Source organism: Heterodontus francisci, chromosome 3 (genome assembly GCF_036365525.1).
Source record: "Heterodontus francisci isolate sHetFra1 chromosome 3, sHetFra1.hap1, whole genome shotgun sequence".
In the NCBI taxonomy this organism is placed as follows: Eukaryota; Metazoa; Chordata; class Chondrichthyes; order Heterodontiformes; family Heterodontidae; genus Heterodontus; species Heterodontus francisci.
In genome coordinates, this window is record NC_090373.1 from 129,363,069 (window position 1) to 129,385,807 (window position 22,739).

General features: G+C 43.4%; 1 protein-coding gene across 1 annotated transcript in view; it reads left to right on the plus strand.

Annotated features, from left to right (window-relative positions):
• Window positions 1–22,739, plus strand: part of mchr2a (melanin concentrating hormone receptor 2a) — a 39,314-nt gene that overhangs the window by 12,268 nt on the left and 4,307 nt on the right. Inside the window, exons 3-4 of the mRNA XM_068028581.1 lie at window positions 15,957–16,151; window positions 21,311–21,430. Coding sequence (XP_067884682.1) covers window positions 15,957–16,151; window positions 21,311–21,430 — 315 coding nt within the window. The remainder of the gene's footprint in view (window positions 1–15,956; window positions 16,152–21,310; window positions 21,431–22,739) is intronic.

Genomic DNA, 22,739 nt, shown 5'->3' on the forward strand with positions numbered 1-22,739 from the left:
CAATCCAGCCATTCTACCTTATATTGTTCCTTGCTTTTCTGCATTACGAGCTATATTTCTGTTATTGTCACTACATCATATTTCCATACTGCTATTTGTGCTTGTAGCTCATCAACCTTATTCATCACACTTTGTGCATTTACATACATGCATTGTGATCCTGTTTTTGCTTTTCTCTAGCCCTTCTCAGTCTGCTCCTATATAATATGGAACTATTCCCTTCTGTACTACTTTTGAACACTCTCACATTATGCACCTTATTTCTCTTTTCTACTTCTATATGCTGGTGCCCATCTCCCTGCCAATTTAGTCCATACACTTCACAACCACACTGGTGAAGCTCTTCAAGGACATTGGACCCAGTCCTCCCTGTTGAATAGGTGCCTTCTGCCCCAGAACTGGTCCCAATGCCCCAAGAATCTGAAGCCCTCCCTCCTGCACCATGCTTCAAGCCACACATTGATCCTCCCTATCAGTGTGTAGCACAACTTCTGACTCACTCCCTTCCCCCTGCAGAATATCCTGTACCCTCTCTGTGATATCCTTTAACCTGGCACCAGGGAGGCAACTCACTGGGCTGAATTTTACAGTGCCCCCCCCCCACCCCACCCCACCGACATCAGGGGTCATGGCGGAGGGGGGGTGCTGGAAAATGCATCCCGCAGAGGCCCGGCATGGGCCTCGACACTGGATAGGCCCAGCCCGATGTTGCCGGTGGTGGCGATGCCTCATAGCAGCCCCCTCCCCCCCAACCCAAGACATGTGAGGTGTCCTAGAGTTCCCACATGGAACAGGAATTGCAAACAACATGTCACAGCTTCCCATTATGATCTAAAAAAACCTCTCTTCCCTCTTTTATAATATAGTTGATCCAAGTTTAAACTATTTATTTTAATTAATGCCTCGAGACCTGCTCTGTGCTACTACCCTTATTAATACACTCACTGTTATACTCACCCTGATTGAGGTTATTAACATCCTGGCTCCTAATGTGAAAGAGGGAGAAAAAGAGAAACACTCACTAAACAATCACTATTTTAAATAAAAATAAAATAAAATTAAATTAAAATTAAAAAAGAATAAAAAGTAAAAATAAATAAAATTTAAAAAATAAAATAAAATAAATAAATAATAAATAAATAAAAATAAATAATAATAAATTAAATAAAATAAAAAAATAAGTCACTTACCTTTCCTGTGACGTCACACTTCGGATTTTTTTTTCCTGATTTCCTCTTGCAGTGCTCTATCTCACTCTGTCTGCCGTTGCTTTATCCTTGCTGCATGTCGTGCCTTCTGCTATTCCCACAGTGCTCTTGTTGAGGAGGTAAGAAGGAGGGTCGATGGAGGTAGTGCATTTGATGTAATCTATCTGGATTTTGGCAAGGCTTTTGATAAGGTCCCACATGGAAGACTGGTCACAACAGTAAAAGCCTATGGGATCCAAGGCAATGTGGCAAGTTGGATCCAAAATTGAGTCAGAGGCAGGAAGCAAAGGAGAATGGTCGATGGGTCTTTTCGTGATGAGAATTCTGTTTCCAGTGGGGTTCCACAGATCTTAGTACTAGGTCTCTTGTTTTTTGTGGTATATCTCAATGATTTGGACTTGTGGTTGATAATGAAGAAGAAAGCTGTAGACTGCAGGAAGACTGAGGTAATGCATTTGGGGAAGGCTAACAAGACAAGGACATACACAATAAATGGTCAGATACTGAGAAGTGTAGAAGAACAGAGGGACATTGGAGTATAATGCCACAGATCTCTGAATGTGGCCAGACAGGTAGATAAGGTGTTCAAGAAGGCATACGCTATACTTGCTCTTATTAGCTGAGTCATAGAATATTGTTATGATCCCTGTGGAGACCACCAACAAATCAAAAAAAAAATCAAATCCACCAACTGAACCCAATCTAGGAAACCAAAACCCAAACAGAGATTTCACTTTTATAAATTTTACTGTAACACTCAAACCAAAACCAGCATAAATTAAAAGTGAACTAACAGTTAACTTCTGTTTATATATATATATATATATATCTTAAAGGTTACACATTAATTAGCAGAAGCATCAAAGATAGTCCTTACAGATCTTAAGAATAGTCTTATCAACAAGCTGGTGCTAAACAGTCCCACAGTACAACAAAATCAGAATCTTCCTCAGGCAGTTCTTTAAGTTCTGTCCTCCAGGATGCAAATACAGAAGTAATGAGGTCCTGTCGATAGCAAGCGATGAAATCTTGCCTTTATTGGTTCGATCTTGTCACCTCTTGAACCACCTCTGCCTTTCTCACTACCGTCCTGATGGCGTGGTATCATTGATAACCTTTTACTCACCGAAGACAACTGCCGTAAGTCATTCACCAATGGTCAGCCCTCAGTCCAGGTTTCTTTGTCAGCAGTCAAACTACTTCAACCAGCTGCTTTGTAGTCTGATTCTCGAGAACCTGCAGCCCTCAGTCAGTCTCTTTAAAACAAACTGGCTGATTTTCCATCCACTGCAGAATTCTTCACAATTTCCAAAAGTTTTCTTTTTAAAAACACATGTAGCCTTTTGCTGGCTCAACACCTTATAGATTTTCTTGCTAAACTGTAACTAAAACCTCCAGTCACATGTCCTTGGTTAAAAAACTGCATGTTTGTTCTCAATTACAGGACAGTTTGTTTGTTTGTCTAACCTGGGTTTGATTCCCAGAACTTGGAGACCACAGCCTGAAATCAGGGACCGTCTCAAAAGTACAAACAGAAGCTGTAGAGAACTCAGTTTACACACAGAGACTCCATAACACATCCCCGCTTGAAAAAAGACCTTACAATAGTATGGTTTTCTTTAAACAGTTCAACAAACAAAAACAATAAATTCTTAATATCATAAAAATGTTTAACAAATAGCTTATTGTATGCTGTACAGGTATTATTTTCACATCTCAGAGCTTTCCTTCACTCTTACAGCTTTCTTAAATTCTGGACTGAGCATCAGCAATTACATTAATTTTCCTTGCAACATGTATAATTTTCAATGTAAATGGCTGTAACATTAAGCTCCAGTGAAACAACCTGAGGTTCTTTGTCTTGAACTTTTCCACAAACACAAGTGGATTGTGATCTATATAAACCAATACTTCTCTCTCTAGCTATTGGTTACGTACACCTCAAAAGTTGTAAAGCTAATGCAAGACTTAAATCTTATTATTCGATGGTCAAGTAACTTGTTTGATGTTTATTGAGCTTCCTAGAGTAGTAGCTATTGGGCCGTTCCATACCAGCATCATCATCTTGGAGCAGCACCGCTCCTACCCCTAGGTCACTGGCATCGATAGTCACTTTGAATTGTTTATTAAAATCTGGGGCTGCAAGAACTGGTACTTTTCTGAAAATGGCCTTTCACTTCTCAAATGCGATCTGCCTGTTGTGCCTCAATCAAAAAGGATCTGCTAAACAATTCACCATTGTTAGCCTTGGAGCTTTTACCACCAACATCTCCATCCACATCTGACCATTCGGACTTCATGTTCTTTTTCAATAGATTATTCAATGGAATGATCACTGTGCTGACGTTAGAGATAAATTTCCTGTAGAACCCAAACATACCCAGAAATCGTAACACTTCTTTCTTTGTCTTGGGTACAGGAAAATCTATTATTGCCTGAAACTTGGCCTCTTGTGGTAATACTTGACCTTGATCCACGATATGTCCTGAATAAGTGAGTGTGACCTTGGGAAACTCACTCTTAGCCAGGTTCATGACAAGGTTAGCTTTGGCCAGCATGTCAAACAGAGCTCTTAAATGTTGGAAATGATCACTCCATGTGTCACTGTACACCAAAAGGCTATGGATGTACACAACACAATTACTCCATCTTGGAAGCTCGCCGCCAAGATCGTCAGCAAGCTATAAAAATTCAGCCCATAATCTAAGAGGGTAGTTTCCTCCTCCTGTGCAAAAAATCTCTCCTTAATGAGTTAAAGAGGATCCTTAACCTTATGCCATGACCAGTTCAAATGGACTGAAACCAGTGGACTCATTTGGTGTGTCCCTGGTTGCAAATCATAAAAATGATATACCTTTATCCCAGTCATGGGGATACTCAAAACAATAGGCCCTAATCATACTCTTTAGGGTTTGGTTATATCTCTCTAAAGAACCTTGCAACTGTGGGTAATGTGCAGATGATTTGAGTTGCTTCACTCCTAAATTACACATGACCTTCTGAAATACCCCTGACATGAAAATTGACCCTGGGTCCAACTGAATTTCTTTCGGCAACCCATATCAAGTGAAAAACTGAATCACAACTTATGCTGTGATTTCTTTCAAGGGTATTGCCTATGGAAATTCGGTGGACAAATCCATGATAGTTAGGAGATACTTGTGACCTGACTTAGTCGTGGGTAAGGGTCCAACATAATCCACAAGAACCCTACTAAATGATTTGTCTAATGCAGGTATCGGTATTAATGGGGCTGGCTTAACCGAAGGTTGTAGCTTCCCAATCATCTGAAATGTGTGACACTTCTTACAGAAGTCAACCACATCCCTGTGCAGCTTCAGCCAGTAAAAATGCATCATTACCCTAGGCTATATCTTCCAAATACCCAAATGGCCTGTGTCTAGAATCTCATGGGCAATCCTCAAAATTTCACTGTGGTAGCAAGGAGGGACAGCAATTTGATGAACTACAGCCCAATCCTCATCAGTGAACCTTTGGGGAGGTCTCCACTTCCTCATCAAAATATCATTCTTAACATAATAACACTCTGGGACCTTTTCAGCTTCTGCCTCAGAACACGGCATCTGAGACAAGCTTCTTAACTCAGGGTCTGCCTGTTGTGCCTCAATCAAAGAGGATCTGCTAAACAATTCACCATTGTTAGCCTTGGAGCTTTTACCACCAACATCTCCATCCGCATCCTAGAAAAAGGTTTCAGCCAACCAAACACCTAAATTGTTCTCCACAACATCTGAATCCTGTTTAACCCAATGAGCCTGGGATCTAGACATAACACAATCTGGGAAATTCTTCCTGCAAAACTCAGTTTCAGCAACCTCAATTGGCCTTTCCGAAACTACTGGAGACGCCAATACGTTATCCCCAGCCAAGTCATTTCCTAGCAGAAAATATACACCGTCAATGGGCAATCTAGGAACCACATCAACAGTGTCAGGACCAGTGACCAAGTCACATTTTAAGGAACAGATAAATAGGTTCTATCTATCCCTTGGATTACCACCTTTGCATTCAGCGAACTACTGGGGAAAATGTTCATGCCACCTGCCAACATCAGTGACTATGCCACCCCTGTATCTCTAAGGATAACAATTGGCTTGCCTGCCTCACCAGACGACTGTGGAAATACTTCACCCTTAAACAGAAAACTTTGATAGCCTTCTGCAACATGATTCACTCTATTAGTGAATGTGGGAGTAACTACCTGCTTATTGTGGACCTTACCTGCTAAGATAATATTTCCTGAGGAAACACCCTTCGACAGTACACAATGGGCTTGTTTTACCACTTCCAATAGTCAGCCTTCACATGTCCTTTTTATAGCATGTCAGTCATCTTGAACCAGACGTTTCCTCTTGGCTTTCTCTTTTATTAACCTGAGGAATGTCTGTGTTTTTATCTTTGCCATCTTCCTCAATGGAGCCAGATCTCTTTTCATTATCAAACTTCCAATCTCTCCAATATCTTTAATAGTTTCCAAACTGGGGCCTGTAACTACTACCTTTGTGGGTCAATTTGTAATCATCTGCATTACTGTGGTATCCCTTATTTTACCAACTTATGTTCTTCTGGGTGGGACCGTATTCCTGAAGGGACACTATTTTTGAATCCTTCCATCAGAATTATTTCCCTGAGGTTCTCAAATTCTTGTGGAATCTTCATCAATCTGCACCACCCATCAAATATCATTTCCTTCGCTGTAGCAAATTCCGTGTATGTCTGGCCCTGTTTCTTTCTTAAATTCCTGAATTTTTGTTTGTAGGCCTCTGGTACTAACTCAGGCTGTCTTTACTCTGTTATAATTTCGTGAGTGTTCATCTGAAAGACATGAGTACACCTCCAAAGCTTTCTTTACGAAAACACTCTGTAGGTGCATTGGCCAGGATGATTTAGTCCCCTCAAGATTCATAGCAATTTTCTCAAATGACACAAAGTACATTCTTACTCCCTCTTCACTAAATTAAGGTACCAAGCATGTATTCTTTGCCAAATCAAAACTCTGAGGAGTTTCATCTGGGTCATCCTCAATTTTCACCTCCGATGCAAGCCCACCAACTTAGAGCCTTTCCAGTCTAGTTTTGTACTCTAATGCCAATTTTTGCATTTCTTGTTCTCTTTCTTTTTCTTTCTCTTGCCTTTCCGGTTTCATCCTCTCTAGTTCGAATTCAAGTTTTCTCATTTCAAATTGTCTTTGTCTTTCTCCTTTCTTTTCAGCTTCTCTAATTTGAATTGCCTCCTTTCCCTTTCTCTTTCAATTTTGGCTGGTTCTACTTTCTTTTTCTTTCTTTCTTTCTTTTGGGCCTCCTTATCTCGAGAGACAATGGATACGCGCCTGGAGGTGGTCAGTGGTTTGTGAAGGCTGGTTCTACTTTAATGCTAGCAGAAATAACCTCTTCTTTCAACAGCTTGAGGCAAGGAACCAATTCTTTCTTAGCCCCTGGGATTACACTAACACCCATGTGGGTCGATATTGCGACCAAGTCGACCTTTTTCAACAGTTAAAATATACTGAGGGTCAACTCTTTCCTCTTAACAACATCCTGTACATTAATGGTATTCATGTTGATTTCCCACTGAACACAACCAAAGCCTTGTTTCTTTAAAGTCTAGAAAATTCTAGCTAATTCATTTCACAGCCTAATCATAAACAGTCTGATCCCAGATGACCCCCAATTTTGCTATGTTCCCCATGGACACCACCAACAAACGAAAAGGATCAAATACGCCAATTGAACCCAATTTAGTAAACCAAACCAAACGAGATTTCACTTTTATAAATTTTACTTTAACTCTCAAACCAAAACTTTATAAATTAACCATGAAACAACAGACAGATCACAATCAATATATATATTACAAATTACACCTTAATTGTCAGTTGCAACAAAGAAGGGTCTCTCAGTTTCACTGGGCAGTCCACACAGCATATACGGCACCAAATTACAGTCACACAGTTCTTCACAACTCTGAAGTCCAACAGGTAGATTTTTAGATCCTTTCTTCAAGGGTTTAGCCGTTTTTCTTCTTCCGACAGCAGTTTCTCTCAATCTGAACTCCACAGGTGCAGTCTTCACCACAAGGTGCACTTCACCAGAATCTCCTCAGCTCTGCTCACAGCAGTCTTGATGGTGTGGATTTCCTTTATCCGAGTCCTTTAGTGACAACCTGTGCACTGTATGGCCAGGTCTGGTTAGTCGGCTACGTTAAGTAACAGAAACAGCTCCTGGATTTAATCTTCACTTTCTTCTGCTTGCCAGCACTCCACTCCTGCCTGATCTGCTTCATCTGCCTGGTCTGCCTGATCTGGGGAGGACTCTGTCTCCTTTCATCTGGTTCTAAACAATGTCAGTTTCCCCAGAAATCTGAAGGTGTTTTTCCATCTTTGGTTTCAGCTGTTAGGTTCCGTTTCTGTTTCAGTTCTAGATTCCCTCTCAGTTAGGGTCTAAAAGAAACAAGCTTTACAACCACGGATTTCATCGCACATGCCTCACAACTTATTGCCTTAAAACGGGAATGGCCATGAATGTGACTTTTGGGGATGTGTTCCCCATTTTTTAGGGTTAATCTCCCTACCAGAGCTTCTCCCGCCTGTCATCGGGGATATTAATAGCAAGGGTTTGGATACTATCAGACCAAGAGGTAGCCTGGAGAAAGCTTTGACTTGGTGGGCAAGCAGAAATGTAAAAGCAGAGTAGAGCAGAGACAGCCAAATGAACTCAATCTCAGTGACAAGAAAATACATGACCTCATCATCCTTGTTGTTGAAGGTGGAAGGGTAGGGATGGGGGTACTAAAAGAGATTGTTGGTAGGGCAAAAAAGAATATGGGAGTTATTCTTGCTCTCCTGGATGATTCTGGAATAGTGAACAGTTTTGGCAGAGGAGAGGGAGGCCTAATAATGCTTGGTGTGGTCCAGCCTGATCGAACAATGCTTGGCTTGACCAGTTGTGCACCAAATTCCAGTGGGATTGACTGTGATAGGAAAGAGAATGGGTGGCATAAAGGGTCAGATCTTGCAGTCAGTGGCGAAGTGGAGGCGTACACTGCTGAGTGCATTTATACTTACGTGACTACCTTTTCATTGGCTGCAACAGGAACTTGCTCTCCCAGCTGCAGGATGGATCCATCAGCAAGGAGAGTGGGGAGGACTAGTGGCGTGGCTCAATCCCACCGAAGCCACGTCCCCTCTGACATCATGAGCTGAAGACACGGCACTTGAGGTCTGCCTTCAGCTCAAAGACAGGGAAGTGGTTTTAATGATTGTGAATTTTTTCTTTGATCTACCTTTAACTGCAACTTCCTCCAGCACCCTGAGCTCCCCCAACTCTAGCACCCCACCTCCTTCCCCTCGGGAATTCAACCCCCTGGCTCTCCCCTCTCCTCTCCAGCATCCCCCCCCGCCCCCCCTCCAACTGGCTCTCCTTGCTCTCCGCCCACCCTCAGCACCCTGCCCCCCCAGGCACAGGCTCTCCACCCCTGGAACCCCCATCCCCCCCAGGACCTCCCCACCCTAGCTCCCCCATCCTCAGCTTTCCCAGCTCCCCTCCAATCCAGCACCTTCCCCCCCAGCATTGGTATCTGCCCCACTGGCTGCCCCGGCAGTCCCAATAACCGTGCCCCCATCGTGGGAGTGCTGGGGGTACTGGGGTGCTGGGGGGGGTGGGTTGGGGGGCAGTCAGGGGTAACAGATGATGCCCAGGGGTGATGGAGAGTAGGGGGAGCCAGGGGTGACAGTGTAGGGGTGCAGCCCCAGGGGTGATTGCGGGGGGGTGGGGATGTGGAGCTGGGGGCACCAGGGAGGGGTGTGGGGTGCTGGGTGCGTGGGTGTTTTATTATAACACTCTGGTTGATTTAAAGGGCTGCACTCCAGATCAGGCTCTACATCTGCTAGGAGAAGACCTAGATAAGCCATCATAAATACTGGGTTAAGTACAGGCAATCAGCCCAAGTTCCTGAATGACAAGTCCCAGGGGGACCACCAGCATGCACTCCCCCAGAGCCCATTCAGGCGCACCTCAAGTTCCGGATTGGAGGGTAAGTGGACTCCTCGGAAGCTGCGGTCCCATTGCGGCCCTCAACTTCTCAGCATTCATCTCTACTGGGGCTGCAAGATCCGAGCCATTGTCTAATGCAATATTTGAAAATGTATTTGTGATAAGCCTGTGATTACTTTACTTTATATTTTATGACTTCATGCGACCCTCCCCACCCCCGGAAGCAAGGACCTATCAAAATTTACTTTCACATTTTTGTTATTAAGCTACTTTAGTGTTATATGCCTCTGATACATTCCTCTGATGTTTCCGGTGTCTGAGGCCAGCTGAATATGACTGCATAGGTGTTGCCAGTAGTCGTTTGCGCAGCACCTGGCTGTTCTTTGTGCAGTGCTTCTGGCTGCTTTAAGTGCTGCGGATGTTAAATCGCTGGGGGCTTTCTTGTAGTTCAACAGTGCAATGCGCTTAGCGGCTATGACAGGTACCAGCTCTTCATTATGAGATTGAAACCAGTCTGCATTTGTCTTTGCACTTTTGCCGTAGGTGGTCAAAGCTGACTCATAGATGGTGTCTCTGATGTGGGCCCACTTGGTCTCAGCATCCCCTGTGGGAGTGTTTTGAAGGACTGTTACAAGTGAATTTAGAAATTTTTGTAACAGCTGTGGGTGAGAAATTCTGCTCGTGTTGATGCGCGGGTGGCCCTTCTGCTTGGAATGATGCAACTTCTTTGGTCTGAGTCTAACCTTGCTGCACACCAGGGAGTGGTCGGTGTCGCAGTCCACACTGTGGAAGCTGCGTGTGATTTGAACACTGTTTAAGGCGGCTCGCCTTGTGACAATGAGGTCTAGCTGGTGCCAACGACGCGATCTTGGGTGCCTCCATGAAACCTGATGACAGGGTTTAGTGTGAAAGAACGAGTTGGTGATGCAGAGGTTATGATAGGTACACAACTCAAGCAGTCTCTGCCCGTTCTCATTCATCCTTCCAACGCCATAGCGCCCAAGGCAGGAGGGCCATGAGTCATGGTCGGCCCCAACCCTGGCATTAAAGTCCCCCAGCAGGAATAGGTGTTCGGTGTTGGGGATGCTGCTAATGATGTTATGGAGTTCCTCGTAGAACTGATCTTTAGCTTCAGGTGGGGAGCAGAGTGTTGGAGCATAGATGCTGAGTAGGTGTACTGGACCAGAGGTGGTGAGCAGTCGGATGGACAGTATGCGTTCCGAGCCATTTGAGGGAGGCTCTATCATGCTGAGCAAGGAGTTTCTGATGGCGAAGCCCACTCCATGCTGTCTTGGTTCTTCAGGATCCCTGCCCTGCCAGAAGAAGGTGTAGTCTTGCTCTGCTAGAGATCCACTCGCGGGGAGGCGAGTCTCCTGAAGTGCTGCAATGTCTACATTGAGTCCACTGAGCTCGTTGTTAATGATAGCGGTCTTCCGAGAATCGTTGATTTGTGTAAGGTGTTCCGACAGGCCAGGACACATACTTCTGACGTTCCAGCTTGCAAAGCGAAGGGCTGGTACCTTCTTTCCTTTTTTCGTGTTCTTTGGTGCGGTGTATTACCTTTCGGGCAATGACCCTGAGCTCCAAGCACCCATTGAAGCAGGTGGACTGTGGCGGGACAGAACCTTATTGACCGGGGGCTGCCCGGTTTGAGGCGGGCGGTAGCTGTCCAGTCAGGTGCAATGACCTCTCCCACCGACAAAGGCAACCCGTGGCGCCCAGTTTCTACGCCAATTTATCTGGACTTATAACCCGTAACTGCTGCCTTCCGTGTTGAGCATGAAGAGAGCTCTTGGGCCAACCATCAAGAAGATCGCCCCCCTCAAATCTAAATCAGGGGACATAATCACTGACCAACACAAACAAATGGACTGCTGGGTTGAGCACTACCTAGAACTGTACTCCAGGGAGAATGCTGTCACTGAGACTGCCCTCAATGCAGCCCAGCCTCTACCATGTCATGGTTGAGCTGGACATACAGCCAACCAAATCGGAACTCAGTGATGCCATTGATTCTCTAGCCAGCGGAAAAGCCCCTGGGAAGGACAGCATTACCCCTGAAATAATCAAGAGTGCCAAGCCTGCTATACTCTCAGCACTACATGAACTGCTTTGCCTGTGCTGGGACGAGGGAGCAGTACCCCAGGACATGCGCGATGCCAATATCATCACCCTCTATAAAACAAAGGTGACCGTGGTGACTGCAACAACTACCGTGGAATCTCCCTGCTCAGCATAGTGGGGAAAGTCTTTCTCGAGTCGCTCTGACCAGGCTCCAAAAGCTGGCCGAGCGCGTCTACCCTGAGGCACAGTGTGGCTTTCGTGCAGAGAGATCGACCGTTGACATGCTGTTCTCCCTTCGTCAGATACAGGAGAAATGCCGTGAACAACAGATGCCCCTCTACATTGCTTTCATTGATCTCACCAAAACCTTTGACCTCGTCAGCAGACATGGTCTCTTCAGATTACTAGAAAAGATTGGATGCCCACCAAAGCTACTAAGTATCATCACCTCATTCCATGACAATATGAAAGGCACAATTCAACATGGTGGCTCCTCATCAGAGCCCTTTCCTATCCAGAGTGGCGTGAAACAGGGCTGTGTGCTCGCACCCACACTTTTTGGGATTTTCTTCTCCCTGCTGCTTTCACATGCGTTCAAGTCCTCTCAAGAAGGAATTTTCCTCCACACAAGATCAGGGGGCAGGTTGTTCAACCTTGCCCGTCTAAGAGCGAAGTCCAAAGTACGGAAAGTCCTCATCAGGGAACTCCTCTTTGCTGATGATGCTGCTTTAACATCTCACACTGAAGAGTGCCTGCAGAGTCTCATCGACAGGTTTGCGGCTGCCTGCAATGAATTTGGCCTAACCATCAGCCTCAAGAAAACGAACATCATGGGGCAGGATGTCAGAAATGCTCCATCCATCAATATCGGCGACCACGCTCTGGAAGTGGTTCAAGAGTTCACCTACCTAGGCTCAACTATCACCAGTAACCTGTCTCTAGATGCAGAAATCAACAAGCGCATGGGAAAGGCTTCCACTGCTATGTCCAGACTGGCCAAGAGAGTGTGGGAAAATGGCGCACTGACATGGAACACAAAAGTCCGAGTGTATCAGGCCTGTGTCCTCAGTGCCTTGCTCTATGGCAGTGAGGCCTGGACAATGTATGTCAGCCAAGAGCGACGTCTCAATTCATTCCATCTTCGCTGCCTCCGGAGAATACTTGGCATCAGGTGGCAGGACCGTATCTCCAACACAGAAGTCCTCCAGGCAGCCAACATCCCCAGCTTCTACACACTACTGAGTCAGCGGCGCTTGAGATGGCTTGGCCATGTGAGCCGCATGGAAGATGGCAGGATCCCCAAAGACACATTGTACAGCGAGCTCGCCACTGGTATCAGACCCACCGGCCGTCCATGTCTCCGATTTAAAGACGTCTGCAAACGCGACATGAAGTCCTGTGACATTGATCACAAGTCGTGGGAGTCAGTTGCCAGCGTTCGCCAGAGCTGGCGGGCAGCCATAAAGACGGGGCTAAAATGTGGCGAGTCGAAGAGACTTAGCAGTTGGCAGGAAAAATGACAGAGGCAAAAGGGGAGAGCCAACTGTGCAACAGCCCCGACAAACAAATTTCTCTGCAGCACCTGTGGAAGAGCCTGTCACTCCAGAATTGGCCTTTATAGCCACTCCAGGCGCTGCTCCACAAACCACTGACCACCTCCAGGCGCGTATCCATTGTCTCTCGAGATAAGGAGGCCAAAGAAGAAGAAGTAGTGTTATATACAACTATTAATACTAAATTGTTGAGTCATTCAATGTGAGCTAATGTCACAGCAGGCGCTGGCAATTATTTTGTCATTATGCCTCTGCTTGGAGCTTTGCGACATTTTTTCTATGCTATAGGTGCTATACAAATGTCTACTGCTGTTGTCTCAGAGTACTTAGTTAAAAGGAATAAAGCTAGGATTTTATAATGGGGGCATAAAAGTGGCAGTATTAGGGATTTTTAGATTTTGCTGGTTTATATTTCTATTTCCTTGTGAATAGTTTCATTTTAGCATCCATTTACTGTGAAAATTTCTTCCAATAATGCAATGTCATTATGCATTATGACACAAGCAGAGTGTGAAACATTACAAGGAATTATTGATGAGTAACACCTGCTCATAAATGTACACAGGATAATTTTTTCAGTTATCCTCTTCTTCTAGTGATAGTGTACCAATATTGATAAATTTTCCTATTTTGAACTCTTGGCACCAAGCTTTGTGTATCTGTCAAGAAATCAGGGAATGGATGTCACCATTTCCCATAGGATATTCCATCCTCTAAAATTAAAATTAATAAACAGAAAATCCTGAAGGGCCTGCTGATCTTCATGCCAGAATTCCTGTTGTTATCACTTGGTACACACTGGAAATGAGGATTCATAAAATCTAGGAGTTATTTTAACTCTACCCACCCATGAAAATTGGATGGGTGAACAGTTAAAATCGACACCAGGTAGCTGCCAGGATCCCATCATTTGAGATTTTAATCTGCTCTCCTGAGCAGGAGGCAAGAGCAACCATCCAAAGCTAGTGGGGAAGTCCTTCTTTCCATATGCTTCTAGGGTCCTAATGATGTCATCAAGATCTGGCTGCAGTTTTAAATGAGGCCTGTTGAAGGAAGTTGGCACAGAGACTTTCGCATATCCCTGCAGGAGGAGGAAAAGGACAATTGAAAGGGAGAGTCGTATGTGATAACCCCTGATAGCTGGCTACAGGAGGCATTGTCAACAAACTGGGAGCAGACTCACTACCCACACTATTGACAGCAGCTATACGACATTGTGCAGAACAGCACAGGAAAACTTATAAAGTAACATAAATTTACATAAAGACAAAGTATAAAATACAGTAATTATCATTTGTCTGAAATCAGATTATATTAAAGACCACAAATGTCAGGACAGACACCACTGTTCCACACACAAAGAGAGTTTATTCATGACCTGTCAGACTGTTTCAATTATATATTCAGTTCATGAGCTATTGATTTGCTTTTCTGTTGATCAAAATTAAATGTCAGTTTCTTGAGATTATGGCTTAGTGGTATTGATCTAAGATGAATAGTATTGATCTAAAATGAGTGGTTCAATAAAGATAATTAACAGGGGAACAAACTGTCCTCTACACTTTATATGTTTTTGTATTTACGTATCAGTATTCTTGTATAAAAAGGGCTGCTCTCATACTATAATAACCATAGGATATATAGAGGAAAATCTCTAGTAAGTCAAACTCAGAATTTAATGTGGAATTTTGAAAATGTGATGTAAAAGCAGAAAATGCTGCCATGTGCAATAGGACAATCAACATCTGAAGGAGAAAGGTAAGTTTCCAGAGTATTATTACATCAAAGGGAGAATCTCCAAACTTTGCACTTCCTGTACAGAGCCGTGCCATCGGAAAGGTTAGATAAGAAATTCAAGCAAGGTGCTTTGGAAAATCATGCACAGCAGGTGCCAGAATTTCCAACATGCACTTTCAGTGGGTAAGGCTCCCTGTCAAGTGCACAGACTCAGTTGGTTACTCAAAACTTTAACCTATGTTTCTCTTTTAGATGTAATCTACCTGCTATATGTTTCAAATAATTTCTGTTTGCTTTGAATCACTTTTCCATGTGTAGTTTGTGTATCAAAAATAAAACAACCAGCTCCTTTGTCAGATGAGACATTAAACCGAGACCCTGTCGGCCCTCAACAGGTTGATGTAAATGATCCCAAGGTACGATTCAAAGAAGAGCAAAGATTTTGGCCAATATCTATCCATCAATCAGCACCCCTAAAGTACAGATTATCCAGTCATTATTTTGTTATTGGCTGTGGGACGTTGCTATCTGCAGATTGACTGCCACGCCATTATAACACAAACTGTACTTCAAAAGTACCTGATTGGCTGTAAAGCACTATGGAACATCCTGAGATTGTGAACGGTGCTATATAAATCAATTTAAAATTTGTATGTAATTTCTGTGATGAGTACATAATTTAACAGGTAAGAATCTATTTAAAAAATAGTGCCTTACAATCATTCCCATGTGACAGCAATGCTGAGTGACCACACCAGTCTTATATAGGTGATCAGGTTCAGATGAATGAATGGAATATGTTAATCAGGGATTCCTGCAGCTCAGCTGAAGTAAATTCATCACATTTATTAGTGTAGTAATAAACCAAAGGGGAGATGAGGAAATTTTTTACGCAGCAGGTTGTTATAATCTGAAATGTACTGCCTGGAAGGGTGGTGAAAGCAGATTCAATAGTAATTTAAAAGGGAATCGGATAAATACCTAAGGGGGATTTTTTTGAATTCTTTCATGGGATGTGAGTGTCAGGTAGGGCAAAAGAGAAAGAGTAGGGGAGTGGGACTAATTGGATAGCGGTTTCAAAGAGTCAGCCCAGGCACAATGGCCTCCTTCTGCACTGTATGATTCGACGTCCTTTCTTTCAATCTCAATAAATTTTACAGACCCGAACTTCCCTAATTTTATTTTAATCCCAGTTTAATCCCTGGAGCAGCATTTACTAACAACATAGTCTCAATCGTAGTGGTAGGAAATCTCTAAAACCACATTTCTTTGTATATCTTTTATATAATTTAAAGAAGCAGCTCTGAGAAATGTGTAAAGATGATTGCTGTGTAAAAAAATTCTAACAGTTATTGAAACTCTATCCAAAATTTGGTCCATAGGTACCTGGCTCTTGTTCATCCATTTCGTCTGACAAGCTTCAGAACCAGGTCAAAAACCATTCAAATCAATCTCTGCCTTTGGGCTATTTCACTTGTATTGGCTCTTCCTGTCTGGATGCATGCGAAAGTCATTAAATTTAAGGATGGCTTGGAAAGCTGTGCTTTCGATCTGACTTCACCCCAGGATATACTTTGGTATGTTTATTTTAAAATAAAGCTCTTAAGTGCTTTGGAAGTAAAGTGGTTAATGCACATCTTTCTTTCAACTACTGTAGGGTTTACACTGCCTTAAATTTCATAATGTGCTATCCAGAAGTAATTTGTTAATTTAAAATTTCATAGCATTTACATATAAAAACAGGCCATCCAGTCCAATTGGTCTATGCTGGTGTTTATGCTTCATACGAGCCTCCTCCCACCATACTTCATTTCAACCCCATCAGCATATCCTTCTATTCCTTTCTCCCTCATGTGTGAAATAAACCGATGCTATTCTCTTCAACTACTCCATGTAGTAGCAAATTTCACATTCTAAGCACTCTGGGTAAAGAAGTTAATGCAAAATCTCAATTTATTGCGTGAGGAATTATATAGCATTTTAATAATACTATGTGAGAAAACAAACCTGTCTCCACTTTCAAAATATTCCTAGATTTTATTTTTTTTACTTCTTAAGTGCGAAGTTTGAGTTAAGATGTTTTAACATATCATTAAGCTTAGACTAAACAATGTCTGTACGTTTTTCACTGATGATTTCAACAATGTTCAAAAATCATTGATATATATTTTTGTCATAATACTTTATAGAATTAAACTCATATAGGTTCTGCAAGTGTGACATGTGTGACATGTTTCTATAAGGGATACGGGGAGAAAGCGGGACCATGTTACTGAGTTTGGATGATCAGCCATGATCGTATTGAATGGCGGAGCAGGCTCGAAGGGCCAAATGGCCTACTCCTGCTCCTATTTTTCTATCTTTCTTTCTATGTTTCTATCTTATAATAGGCATATAATGAACATAGAACATAGAACAGTACAGCACAGTACAGGCCCTTCGGCCCACGATGTTGTGCCGACCCTTTAACCTACTCTAAGATCAAACTACCTACATACCCTTCATTCTACTATCATCCATGTACCTATCCAAGAGTTGCTTAAATGCCCCTAATGTATCTGCTTCTACTACCACCGCTGGCAGTGCATTCCACGCACCCACCACTCTCTGTGTAAAGAACCTACCTCTGACATCTCCCATAAACCTTCCTCCAATCACCTTAAAATTATGCCCCCTGGTGATAGCCCTTTCCGCCCTGGGAAAAAGTCTCTGGCTATCCACTCTATCTATGCCTCTCATCATCTTGTACACCTCTATCAAGTCACCTCTCATCCTTCTTCGCTCCAATGAGAAAAGCCCTAGCTCCCTCAATCTTTCTTCGTAGGACATGCCCTCCAGTCCAGGCAGCATCCTGGTAAATCCCCTCTGCACCCTCTCTAAAGCTTCCACATCCTTCCTATAATGAGGCGACCAGAACTGAACACAATATTTCAAGTGTGGTCTAACCAGGGCTTTATAGAGCTGCAGCATAACCTCGCGGCTCTTAAACTCAATCCCCCGTTAATGAAAACCAACACCCCATACGCCTTCTTAACAACCCTATCAACTTGGGTGGCAACTTTGAGGAATCTATGGACGTGGACCCCAAGATCCCTCTGTTCCTCCACACTACCAAGAATCCTGTCTTTAAGCCTGTATTCTGCATTCAAATTCGACCTTCCAAAATGAATCACTTCACACTTTTCCAGGTTGAACTCCATCAGCCACTTCTCAGCCCAGCTCTGCATCCTGTCAATGTCCCGTTGCAACCTACAACAGCCCTCCACACTATCCACAACTCCTGCAACCTTTGTGTCATCGGAAAACTTACTAACCCAGCCTTCCACTTCCTCATCCAAGTCATTTATAAAAATCACAAAGAACAGAGGTCCCAGAACAGATCCCTGCGGAACACCACTGGTCACCAAGCTCCAGGCTGAATACCAAAGCCATGCTGACTATCTCTAATCAAACTATGCTTTTCCAAATAATCATAAATCCTGTCTACTACCACCCTCTGTCTTCTATGGGCCAGCCAATTCTGTATCCAGACAGCCAAATTTCCCTGTATCCCATACCTCCTTACTTTCTGAATGAGCCTACCATGGGGAACCTTATCAAACGCCTTGCTAAAATCCATATACGCCACATCCACTGCTCTTCCTTCATCAATGTGTTTTGTCACATCCTCAAAGAATTCAATAAGGCTTGTGAGGCATGACCTGCCCCTCACAAAGCCATGCTGACTATCTCCAATCAAACTATGCTTTTCCAAATAATCATAAATCCTGTCTCTCAGAATCCTCTCCAATAATTTGCCCACCACCGACGTAAGACTGACTGGTCTGTAATTTCCAGGGTTATCCCTATTCCCTTTCTTGAACAAGGGAATAACATTTGCCACCCTCCAATCATCTGGTTCTACTCCAGTGGACAGTGAGGACGCAAAGATCATCGCCAAAGGCGCGGCAATCTCTTCCCTCGCTTCCTGTAATATCCTTGGGTATATCCTGTCTGGCCCCGGGGACTTATCTATCCTCATGTCTTTCAAAATTTCCAGCACATCCTCCTTCTTAACATCAACCTGTTCGAGCATATCAGCCTGTTTCACGCTGTCCTCACAAACGACAAGGTCCCTCTCACTAGTGAATACTGAAGCAAAGTATTCATTTAGGACCTCCCCTACCTCCTCCGACTCCAGGCACAAGTTCCCTCCACTATCCCTGATCGGCCCTACCCTCACTCTGGCCATCCTCTTGTTCCTCACATAAGTGTAGAACGCCTTGGGATTGTCCTTAATCCTACCCGCCAAGACTTTTTCATGTCCCCTTCTAGCTCTCCTAAATCCATTCTTCAGTTCCTTCCTGACTTCCTTGTAACCCTCCAGAGCCCTGTCTGATCCTTGCTTCCTCAACCTTAAGTAAGCTTCCTTCTTCCTCTTGACTAGCTGTTCCACATCTCTTGTCATCCAAGGTTCCTTCACCCTACCATCCCTTCCTTGCCTCATCGGGACAAACCTATCCTGCAGTCGCAGCAAGTGCTCCCTAAACAACCTCCATATTTCTGTCGTGCATTTCCCTGAGAACATCTGTTCCCAATTTAAGCTCCCCAGTTACTGCCTAATAGCATTGTAATTCCCCCTCCCCCAATTAAATATTTTCCCATCCCGTCTGCTCCTATCCCTCTCCATGACTATAGTAAAGGTCAGGGAGTTGTGATTACTATCACCGAAATGCTCTCCCACCAAGAGATCTGCCACCTGGCCTGGTTCGTTGCCAAGCACCAAATCCAACATAGGCCGACTAGAGGGGAGACTATCTACATATTGAGTCAGGAAACCTTCCTGGACACACCTGACAAAATCTGCTCCATCCAAACTATTTGCACTAAGGAGGTTCCAATCAATATTAGGGAAGTTGAAGTCACCCATGACAACAACCCTGTTACTTCTGCACCTTTCCAAAATCTGCCTCCCAATCTGTTCCTCCGTGTCTCTGTTGCTATTGGGGGGTCTACAGAAAACTCCCAACAAAGTGACTGCTCCTTTCCTGTTTCTGACTTCCACCCATACTGACTCAGTAGACAAACCCTCCTCGATGACCTCCCTTTCTGCATCTGTGATACTATCCCTGATTAGCAATGCCACTCCCCCGCCTCTTTTACCTCCCTTCCTATTCCTTTTGAAACATCTAAACCCCGGAACATCCAACATCCATTCCTGCCCCTGTGATATCCAAGTCTCCGTAATGGCCACAACATCGTAGCTCCAAGTACTGATCCATGCTCTAAGTTCATCACCCTTATTCCTGACACTTCTTGCGTTAAAATAGACACACTTCAATCCATCATACTGGCTGCAACTTTGCCCTGTCAACTGTCTAACCTTCCTCACAGACTCTCTGCACTCTGTATCTGCCTGTTCAACAGCTATCCCATCCACTTATCCGTAGCTCCGGTTCCCATCCCCCTGCCAAACTATTTTAAACCCTCCCAAAGAGCTCTAGCAAACCTCCCGCCCAGGATATTGGTGCCCCTCCAGTTCAGATGCAACCCGTGCTTCTTGTACAGGTCCCACCTTCCCCAGACGGTATCCCAATGATCCACATATCTGAAGCCCTCCCTCCTACACCAGCTCTGTAGCCACGTGTTCAGCTGCACTCGCTCTCTGTTTCTAGCCTCACTAGCACGTGGCACCGGTATCAATCCTGAGATTACTACTCTGCTCGTCCTGCCTTTTAAACATTTAAATATTGCTAGGGGATTTATGACATTTTAACAGCAGCAAAATAAAGCAGAGGAGAGATGGAGAGAGGTTTGCTTTGGAGCCGCAAAAACTCAAAGAGACCTAATTTCTCTTCTCTTCAAGGGGGATAGTTACGAGTTGGTTACTAGAAAATTGATAAACATGGATGTAAGCCCTTGCAAGATAAACTGCAAATACTAGGAGCAGTCCCTAAGTGGTGTGGTAAATCAGCTATAAATATATGACTTAGTTGTCTGCATTCTTCTGAGCATAGCATGGACACATACTGTATCAACTCATTGTAGTTCTGCCAGTTGGAGACAGCAAATTTTAGTAGCAATTGCTAGCCTTTCTCAGTAAGGGTGCAATTACACTCCAATATTCAGACCGCAGTTTCCAATTCACTGTAATGCTGAAGTTAAATGTAAAATCAGAACAGTGATCCAGTTCCCTCGCTGAACTTTCCTTAAATATGTGACATGATCACAGACTGAGTGTAATCTTGAAGTCTCATACAAATTGGCTTCATTATACCTCAAAGAGTGAATCATTCTCAGTTCACTTTGTGCAGTATAACCCTGCCCAAAGAAGTTCAAGTTAGCAAAAATATTTCAAGCCTTCTTAAACCGCTACCCATTTCTATGTAAGCATATAGTTAGTGTGGTTTGCTGCTGATTATATAACTGCAGCCGCATTCTTAAGGAAACCGGTACTTTTTGAATTGTTTTGCTGAAAAAAGTTGTTTCAATTTGTCTTTTTATGCTGTTGACTCAAAATAGATGGAAATTAAACACGATCCTGTGGTTTCCTTAATTCACCAAACAGCAAATCAGTGCTACCATTTTCAGCATTATTTGATAAACGGTTTGATTGGATGGCCACAAGTACCAACAAGCAAAACAACTTCAAAATAAAGCAATAATCTTATCAATTGTTGAGAAAACCAAATCAATGTTTAAGCACTGATCAATAACCAGCCAAAATTATCATATATTCTTTCTGATCCTTTCACAGGTATACATTATATCACACCTTAACTTGTTTCTTCTTTCCTTTACCACTGATACTGATTTGCTATATATTGATTCTATGTTACACATGGGACATCTATCGGGAGAACAAAAGAACTGGAAGGTAAATAATTTATCAAAATCATATGTTATACTCAAGATAACGAAATGAACAAAGGCGAGCTGTTTATTCCAAAATGTTATAGGCTTTTTCTGGTTATCCAAGTATCTGACACATGAAAGCCTATCTTCATGTTTAAAAATCTCTCAGACAAAATATTGAGAAAGCCACATATATGGAATATCAGAGTCGCATGCACACGCTTTCCCCACAGGGACAAAGGGCACTTAACAGATCACAGAGAATATGAGGGCAATTTGGCAAGAGTCAAGGCTTAGGGACTCCCAAGTAGCACTGGGACACTACCAGTGTTTCACCAGCTAACATTATGCAGCTTACCAGCAACAGAACAAATGGGCTTCCCTCCACTTGTCTAGTTCAGACTTTTGCTTGCAGGGTGATCTGGAGCAGAGTGACAGAGCTATTCCTCCAGATATCTTGAATAAGCCAGACTGGTCTGTCAATCATCAACAACATCCCGAAGTATTATAGACCCGCCTGGCTCAGACATCAAATTGTTACGGGGATCAAGTCGGCTTCAATTTCTTATTGCCAAGAATATCATCATGGAGGCAACATGACCCTGAATAGATTTTGCTTAGCTCCACTGCTAAGAACTGACAACCACTGGTTTGAATCCTCATAAGACAGAGCAGGACCACGAATGCCTCCTGAGCAGTATGTTGAGCAGCCATAAAATAAATGAGTTACATAGGAACATTAGGTACAGGAATAGGTCATTCAGCCCTTCGAGGCTGCAACACCATTCACTTAGATTGTAGCTAATCTGTACCTTAACTCCATTTCCCTTCTTTTGCTCCATATTCCTTAATACCCTTACCTGATAAAATGTCTATTTGTCTTAGCCTTGAAAGCTCCAATTCTCTGAGCATCCATAGACTTTTGGGAGGAAATCCAGATTTCAATTACTCTTTTCGTGAAAAAGTGCTTCCTGATTTCATTTCCATCATTCACCTGACCATGGTTTGAACACTAATAAAACATTGATAGTGGTTCTATCATTTAGAGGTACAGAATTTTAACAGCAAGTGCTGGTCTTTCTGCAATACAATTGAAGTAGGCATTGAACAACTGATATATGAGCATTCATGGGATGTGGGCATTGCTGGCAGGATCAGCATTTATTGTCCATCACTTAATGCCCTTGAGCAGCTGGTGGTGACAACTGAGTGGTTTGCTAGGCCATTTCAAAAAGCAGTTAAGAGTCACATATATGCCAGACCAGGTGAAAATGCCTGGTTTCCTTCCCTAGGACATTAATGAACTAGTTGGGTTTTTATGACAATCTGGT